We start from the raw sequence: 9,598 nt of genomic DNA, 5'->3' as shown, positions 1-9,598 counted from the left end.
ATACACTGTGAAATGGCTTTTCTAACATTTTTCTCAGCCAGTGGTACCAGTAGTAATACACTACACACTGGTGTAACTTTGTGGTATTTGTTTACATTTTGTTTCATGTCAAAACTGCTGGTGTATACCCTAAAGGGCCCCCAATGGGTGTGGGCCCCTGGTCCCATTATGCCCTTTGGATAATCCAAAAAATCATCCAAGATAAAGAAAGCCAAAGGAAATCATCTGACAGCTGCTGCTTGGACTTTGCCTGAATCCTGCAAACACACAGACACACACACACTCACACACACTTGTGACACTATAATTAGATTTTCCACTCAAACTCAAGTCATCTGAGATTCTTACATCTCCTCATTTTTACAAGTAGTGACATCCTCTCCAGCGTCATTGCAGTCATGTACCGAGCAGCTAGTTTCACAAAACCAGTACAGGTCAGAAACTTCTGCTGACAAACACAGATATGGCGAGGAACGCCTCTGCATCCACCGCCATGGATTATTGGGGATGTATTGTTACCGAGAAGGACTTTGAGAGGGTCTCATCTTCTCATCTCTGAGGAGATAAACATGATATAAGCTCTCCTCGTGTCTTTGCACCGTCAGCTAAATAATTAAACCCTTTAACATCCTGAAACCAGTTTGTTGAGAGGAAAAAAGAAACAGAAGCAACGAGACAACCGGCTTGTATTTTTCAGAAATATATTCTATTGATGATGTCAAGAGATGAAATGTCCAAAGCGTAGGTCCCAAAGAAAGATAACATTTTTCATCAATAAAGACAAACAACAAATAAAAATAACCTTTTTTTTTATCCATTTACATGTAAACCAAGAATTGCTCTTGAGCCACAGTGGTTATATATATACACACATACATATACATACATATATATATATATATATATATATATATACATATATATATATATACACACATACATATACGTATATATATATATATATACGTATATATATATATACACACATACATATACGTATATATATATATATATATATATATATATATATATATATACATACATATAGAACTGGCCGAGGTGGATGTGACAATCAGTCGACGATGCCCTTAGATATTCCCAAACCGATTCTGAAACAGTACCCATCATTTCTGATCTGCTTGTCGCTGGCTAAAAAAATCTTTGAAAGAGGAACATTCTTTGGGAGAGTCTTTTTTTTTAGTAGTGACTGTAGCAAAGTTTGGCAGAGCACGTCTCTCTCAAACACAGTCCATACATGTTGTAAGTGCTGAATCGCGTTAAAATCACCCAACATATCAAATGCTTCTCCGCGGAGTCTTTTTAACCGTTTGCCCACCAGAGCAGAAGAAAAAACTTTCCTACATGGTGCGTTTTGGGGGGAGGTTATATCTTTAAGTCCTCCAGTGTTCTTCTTCGATTGTGCAAATACATTTTTTTTTGTTACATAGACAAGCAGGCATGCTGACTCACAAACCATGCAAAGAGTTAAAGTTGGCGCGAGCAGACAGCAAAGAAAAAAAAGTTTCTACAAAATAACCTCAAATTCACCTCTAAAAAAACCCCAAAATGAGCCAAATCATAACAAGTGGAATGTTTTGTTAGACATGAAAAATATCAACTTAATCTCAAATTTTACAAGTTTATAAAATGATATCAACTCAAAACAAACATGATAGTCATTAATCTGACAAAGTCGTCGACACGCAGGGGTTGGTTTGAGCAGTTAAGTCGTAGTGAGTTCAGTTGGACTCCAAAAGGAAAACGGACGTCAGACGCAACCGGATGATGTTTTCCAGCTGACGTCCGCGTCTCCGTCGTCTTTTCCCGCGTCGGAAAACTCAGCCAGCTACATGAAAACGGCTTGGAAACCTCGTGATGGACGATGTTGTCACAGTCGGAAGGTAAGTGCATATCACCCATGCACGAGAGGAGAATGTATCGATTAGGCAACAAAGTGATCAAAACGATTGCAGTGCCGTGTAATGCCTCGCTCAAGGGCAACTCGGAAAAACAGTGCCGTCAATGATGACTTAAATATGCTGCTTCTTCTTTTTAAGCTCATGGAGTAGCATCATACGCTTTTTTTTTTTTTGCTCACAATATCATAGCTGTCATTAGAGTAAATTTATAAATTTTTCATATACAAATCTCCTATAAACAGTACATGTTATAAATACATTGATGAAAATGCAACGAAAAAAAAAAAAAGGCGGAGGGAGCCGTAGAAAGAAATAAAGAAAGTGTTGCTCCTTGTTTGTGATAAATACAAGAAAGAAAGAAGTCCTGAACAAGAAATGACAACAGCACTACGTACGTGAATGGCAGCCCTATAACTATCCTGAAAACGGATAAAAACACAGAACAAAATCTATGGATGAAAAAAGAAAAGTTAGAAAAATAATCTTGTACAACAATAATAATAATAATAATAATAATAATAATAAAAAGTGGACACGCTTACCAAACACATTTCTGATATCGTATATCGACAACTGGATGCGGAAATCATACAAAGCGACAATACGCCGTTACTGCCTGTCAAAATATATCCAATCCAATGTACATGTTCGCCTCGCACCAAGGTAGTCGCCAACCGGCCAAGCATGGGCGCTCCATCCATCCGCACCTGATCTGCGACGGATTAAATCAGTAAACACTTAACTGGGTACTGGCGGCCTCCTCTTAAAGGGCCAGTACGTGAAATGTTAGTCGAGCCGTCAGCTAAGAGGAGGGAAGCTGTAAATGCAAACTCATGCTTTGGCTTTTCCCGCTTGGCTTTCTCTTTTGGAAAACATTCAAATAAAAGAAAGAAATCTGGCCTGTGCTCAGATGCATGCTTTAATGTGTCGAAAGCGATGACTTCGGTTAAAGGGAAGCTACATTAAAGGCTAAAAACCTGTTTGACAATTTGCAATCGAACTCTTGGTTTTTTTCTCTCTACTGAAGCCGGCAACTACCTTTACAAAGCGTTCTCTCTCTTTTTCTTTCTCTTTTTTTGTTTAAAGTTTTTTTTTTTTACAGAAAAATAGATCCATCCGAAAAGTAAAGTAACTCTTGAAGAGAGGCTGTGAGAGACATAAATGCTGTCGTCGTCACGTTCCGAGTAAACATGCTGAAAGATTGTTTGCTTTTTGTCGTTCCGTCTCCCTTCCTGGCGCTGATTCCTCTGGGGGAGAAAATCTTTTAACTTAAGGCAATCTTTTCCTGAACAATCCTGAAATCAGGTGGACCCTCACCAAGGCACTCCTCTCGCTCGTCGACCTCCAGGCGAGACGACAAACTCGCCGTCAAACCTCTGGGGAAAAGAAAAAGGTCTCCTCAAAGCAACCAGAATCCACAGTGAACGCAGCTGGTGGAGTTGTCTTGGTCCCTGCGACGCCGCTGCTTCGTAGGGAAAGAAGTTAAGAAAAGAGAAAAGAGAACCGCCCCCCCCCTTGAGCTGCTTTCAGACAGCTGGGGGGACGCCTGCCGTCCCTGGTGTCCATACTGTAAGTGGTCCGCGTGCAGCCGCGTAAAGCACCGTATGCTTCTGCACATGACGAGACCTGATCTCGCCCCCCCGCTCCAAAGACCCCGCCCCCGCTGCCGCGATCGCTCAGTTAGCCACTGTGTGCTAACGAGGGGGGGGTCGCGACTGAAAAAAAAAAGAAGTCTTTGAGCGAGTACTGCCAAGCAACGCTGTTATGTTTTAGTTTTCTTTTTCCAGTCCAGTCCTCTGTCTTCTGATTGGCTCCCTACTCTGAGGCTGAGCCCGCCCCCTCTCCCTCGTTTTTGGCCGAGAGGCCGCCAATCAAGGTGACTGGCGTGGTGAGTGGGGTTAGGGGGACTAAATGAAGGGATCAGACTCTTCTCCGGAGAGGTCAATGGTAACACTGCGACTCCCTGGCGGCCGCCTCCCGTTACAGCGGCGCCTCTTCCTCCATGGGCTCCTCGTCCGGCCTGCGGGGAGATAAAACGGAGGTTACATCTCCTCAAACAGCTCACGGTAACCTGGTCTTCATGCACCTTAAGACCATAAAACATTTCTCTTCTATTCAGCTTTAATACAAATCCAATAAAATCCCAGTTTCCAGAAAAGTTGGATAATTTTCTAAAACGCAACAAAAACTCTGATCTGGAATTCGTTTGTTTGTTCGAACAGTTATTCAAGACAAAGATCTAAAGGTTATGATACGTCATGCTGTGTTGCGTGGCCAGGTAGAACTGGCGATACGCTAGGGCTGCTCAATTACGACAAAAATTATAATCACGATTACTTTGACTGAAATTGAGATCGCGATTATTTAACACGATTATTCAGTATTTTTAAACAACGCTGCGCGTCGTCTAACTAAAGGGGGAAGGATAAAGATGCAACAATAAAACACACCTCTAAACATAATCACAAATTCAGACAACACACAAAATGGGACGGAGTCTTTGGGTCTCCCAAAGGCTGCTGGGATACGCTCCAGCGGTACGGATGATAAATGAATGAAAACATTCTCCTTATAGTTTACATGAAAAACACGTTTATTCGCCTTTACTTAAATCTGCTTTAGATATGGAGATGGGAAGGGTTGTGATTGGACAGCGGGCTTAGATGACGTTCGTAAACAGGAAATAAACAAAATGAAATTCCTGGTTATACTAGAGCTGCTCGATTATGACAAAAATTATAATCACGATTATTTTGACTGAAATTGAGATCTCGATTATTTAACACAATTATCCAGTATTTTTAAACAACGCTGCGCGTCGTGGTGTTCTAGACTCCGTGTCGTACATTATAACCGTCTAATGCACGGTTCCGAGTTGTTTAATCCGCTTTTACCGCTTATATAGGAACTATTTTACGTTGGCCTGGATGTACGTTTTATGCCAAACAACCGCTGTCAGGCTGCAGCGCGTTTCTCTCATTCACCTGTTAAAAGACGGCTGATCTGAACCAGCTGGTTAACGCGTTGCTATGGTAACGCCCCGGTAACGGCGGGATATTACAGTGTTTAACTGGCCGAACTATGTATAGGAAAATAATGCAGCCAGTTGTCACTGACAATGGTATAAACTATGTTTAGGTGAACTTCCACAACCTACTGCAGTTATTCTACATTGACCTGCAGCCGGAGCCGACTGAGACTGGCCGCCTGGGAGTGCTTTAGGACGGGAGAGGCTCCCGCTGCTCCTTCCTTACAGTAACTGCAGAACAATATGTGCCTTCAAGTCAGTCGCCAAAACACCAGAAAAGTCTCTAATAACTCCAGTAAAAGTTGCCAGATTTGTCGCTTTTAACAAAAAAAGTCTCCAGATTTAGCGAGAAAGTCGCCAAGTTGGCAGCAGTGTCTGAATGAAAGCAAAGCGGCTGTGGGAGGAGTTTACAGCACAGCGCTGCAACGCCAGAGACGCTCGATTAGCAGCTGAAGACAGCAGGAGAGGAAACTGCAGAGAGAAAAATAATCACACCCTTTTATTTTTATCATCGTTGAAAACCCAGATCGTAACTTAGATTAAAATCCGATTAATCGTCCAGACCTACTTTACACTGGCCTGAAGGTCGGTGGTTCAAGTCCCCCATGTTGCAGGTGGACTCGAACCACCTGAGGGTCAGTCCTGAGCCTGGATGAAAGCAGGAGTTGTGTCTGGTGTAAAACTTGCAGAAATGACAACATTTGCTGTGGCGACCCCCTCTAGACCAGGGGTCGTCAACTCCGGTCCTCAAGTCCTGCAGATGTTAGGAGTTTCCCTGCTGCAACGCACTTGACACACATCAGACTTCACCAGCAGAGCTGTGCAGAGCTTGATTGGTGTGAATCAGGTGTGTTGCAGCAGGGAAACTCCTAACATTTGCAGGACTGAGGCTTGCCTACCCCTGGCCTAGAGACGGGGACAAGGAGGAGGGGGTCATGCTGTGTTGCATGATGGGAAAGGAGCAATCCCGCCTGGTTTGATCTGATTTTGTTTGGCTCAAAGTGTTCTGTAACTCTCATCTATGACAAGATCTCAGTCGTCATGGAAAAATGGAAAAGATTCTGGAGACACTGAAGAGATTCCACTCCCTCCAGGGCAGGGAAGTCCTCAGACCCCCCCGGAGGAGCTGGACCATCCTCCATCCCAGTGAAGCTGTTGTCTCTGCAACCCGTCTCAGATAAACAACACACACTTTCTGGATGGAAGAAAAACGAGGGTGGAGCAGGAAAGTGATGCAGAAATAAAAACATCAAGTTACCTTCCATAATAGTGACTGAATCCGCTAATTTAATCTGTTCCTCATCTGAATAATCTGCTTTTTGTTTATTTTTTTGTCCCAATAAATGAGTTATGATGTTCCTAAACTAGTCTGCAATGTTTCCATTCCAGTGAGTCATCTATACAGTTGATTGGGAAGTAATTCTGTTCATATTTAAAGCTTAAATTGATTTAGAAGACGTCTAGAAGACGTGTTTAATTAGGTTGTGCTCATATTTATTCATATCCTTTCATTAAAGAAGGAAAAAAACAGCTGCCTGTAAAATATACAATTCAGCTGTGTGTACTTATATTACAGTACTGAGGTATTTTACCCATTTCCACCCATCGTTTTACTTACGAGCAAAATAATGGGTTGAAATGGGTAAAATACTTCAGTACTGGGATTATTTTGCTCATAATAGTGAGAAAAATAATGTATTTTCATCACTTGGCGATAAAATTCTTCTTTTATCTAAATTTAGGTCCTTTCAGGCACAGCTTGCAAAAAAACCCAGTCTTTTATCGCTGTGCAGCGTCCTCTACATGTTTTTACCAGAAGTGTGCACACCTTGAGGAGTTCCGGAGACAAACTGGGGGACAGTTTCAGAAGGAATATTGGATTATTTATTATTATTTATATGGATTCCTACATATACAGTTGTGCTCATATTTATTCATCCCCTTTCATTAAAGAAGGAAAAAAACAGCTAAATAAGCTTAAATTGACTAAAGTAATAATGAATAAAAATTTGAAGAAAATCATTACATTATTTTCTAATTCTGGTTCAATAGAAATATTTTTTTAAAAAGCAAACAAATAAGATAATTTATTCCATATTCCATCAGTCATAAAGTAATATTTAGTTGAAGAATCCTTTAATGTTTCCGCTCCAGTCAGGTGTTTTCTGTTCCTCTCAGTCAGACTTCTGCACCTGTTGACAGGTATTTTGTCCCACTGTTCAACAGAAAAGTCTCTCATTTGTCCAGGACACATTTGTTTGTTTGTTTGTTTTTTTTCAACTCAATTAAATGAAAAAACTGTGTCTTATATTACTAAATGATATTTTTGCAAATTTTTAGTTACTGTTCCTTTTTTAAGTCTCCAGTTATTTGAGTGACTGTTGTAAATTCAGCCTTTTCTTTAATGAAAGTGGATGAAGACATATGAGCACAGCTGTGTGTGTGAGGGAAGAGAAGAAATGTCACCTGGTGTCTCTGAGTAAGGATGGATTAAAATAAATCTCAATGAAATACAACAAAGAACATTCTAGCAAAGGAGACAAGCCACTGCAGGATGCATGTGACCTTCAGGCCTTGAGGCTGCACAGCGTATGGAAGCATCACGCCACCACAACACGACCACATGGGCAGAGCAGAGCCTTGGAAAACATGCATTTAGTCCTGCATCCAGACACACAGAGGAAGCGAATGAGCCAATCTGAGCAGAAGTGATGGACGGACAGCGGAGAGAGTCCATGTCTCAGCTGGGAAGAAAAAACCCAATGTGTGGTCCTCCGTGACAGAGATAAAACACCATAGCTGCTATCATTTAAAGGTGCAAAAGGCACTGTTTGTCTGTGACAGTCCCAGGTTGCATCAGACTTCACCTGATGCAGAGATTTATTTAAAACATTTACAGACATATTCTCTCATACATAGTAACCTAATACAGAATATCCTTGATGAACACAAATAACAGACTCCTGTTGGGTGTTATGAGCAGATGAGAAGCTGTCTGCAGAATGCTCCAACAACAGAAGATCCTGAGGCAGCATCACATGTCACACATCTGCTTTGTTGAACCATTTCAGGACTTTAGTTTCAGTCTTGCTGTAGGACGACTGTGTCAATAAGCTGAGATATAACACTTAAATCTCAGCTCCAAAGGGCATAAAAATAGCTCCAACCACTGATTACACACACAGGTCTTTAGCAAAATAAAGTTGTGATGCAGTTTGTATTTTTGACCTTTATAATCTAGGATAAGGTCTTGGTGTGGCTTGCTTGGTCCTCTGGTTGGCAGCAAATGATTCTTTTATTTCTAACATTTCTACCTTTATTAATGTAAACCATGAATGGAATAAAAAGAAAGAGGCCAAGTGTAGATGCAGATGGTGCCGGATGGATTCGTTAAACACACTTCATTTGATCAAGTCGATTCTTATATTCCTGTCAGCTCAATAAGGGTTGAACTATTTATTGTATTGTTTTAAAAGGATCCCAAACATCTCTGGAAACAGGATTTGTATTTTTGATGCTGACAAAAGTTAAAACCTTCTACTGTACATGTTAAAAAAAAAAAAAAAAAAAAAAAAAAATATATATATATTTATATACATACATATATATATATATATATATATATATATATATATATATATATATATATATATATATATATATATATATATACACACACTATTCACAAAAAGTTAGGGATATTCAGCTTTTGGGTGAAATTTCACAACAAGCCTAAAATGCATTCAAACCTGTTCAGGTGAACTTAATGTGATCTTCTCTAAGCTTTTAAATCCACATGTCCAACTGTTAAATGTTTCAATAAATTTTGCACAAGTTGCTGTTCTCTAACAAGGAGCTTAACGGCAAAAATCACGGCAGGTGTGTGATCCTTGAATTGACCAATAAATGTCCTGGTTCAATTAGAGCTGGTGTTTAAACAGTTGTCCTCATCATGCTGTTCACATTTTGACATCATGAGACCAAGACGACACCTAACAATGGAACAACAGTCCCTTGCCATTGCGATGCTTCAAACAGGACGTTCTCAGACAGAAGTGGCCACTGAGCTTGGAGTGTCACAGAGTGTCATCAGCAGGTTGCAGCAGAGATATGGAGAGACTGGAAGAGTCACAGAAAGGCCTAGAAGTGGACGTCCTTTGGCCACATCCCGTGCTGATGACCGCTACATTGGGAACACTGCCCTGAGAAACCGGATGATGAATGCCACTCAACTCCAGGCACGTTTAAGAGAGGTGAGAGGCACCCAAGTGTCACGTCAGACCATTCCAAACCGTTTCCATCAGCGTGGTCTGCGTGCTAGACGACCTGCACGGGTACCTGACCACACCACCAGGCACAGGCATCATCGTCTTGCATGGGCCAGAGAGCATTTACGCTGGACGAGGAACCAGTGGGCCTCAGTGCTGTTCTCTGATGAAAGTCGATTCACACTGAGCAGAAATGATGGCCGGCAACGATGTTGGAGACGTCAGGGAGAGCGCTATGCATCAGCCACTGTTGTCACCAGGCCAGCTTTTGGTGGTGGCGGCGTTACAGCGTGGGCAGGGGTGTCCACTTGGTACAGAACTGCCCCACACTTTGTGAATGGTACAGTGACAAGCCCATACTACCTGAATAACATCATTAATCC

General features: G+C 41.4%; 1 protein-coding gene across 1 annotated transcript in view; it reads right to left on the bottom strand.

The window, feature by feature from the left end:
• Positions 1 to 2,611: 2,611 nt before the first annotated feature.
• The window catches only part of LOC306773751 (histone deacetylase 4-like), an 82,971-nt gene continuing 75,984 nt past the window's right edge, over positions 2,612 to 9,598 (bottom strand). The window contains exon 26 of the mRNA XM_079263650.1: positions 2,612 to 3,939. Within this exon, the coding sequence (XP_079119776.1) occupies positions 3,900 to 3,939 (40 nt within the window). The 3' untranslated portion in view covers positions 2,612 to 3,899. The remainder of the gene's footprint in view (positions 3,940 to 9,598) is intronic.

Source organism: Telmatherina bonti (assembly GCF_933228915.1).
Source record: "Telmatherina bonti genome assembly, chromosome: 24".
NCBI lineage: Eukaryota > Metazoa > Chordata > Actinopteri > Atheriniformes > Telmatherinidae > Telmatherina > Telmatherina bonti.
Note: the sequence above shows the minus strand (reverse complement) of the source record. Positions and strands in the feature narration are given on the sequence as shown.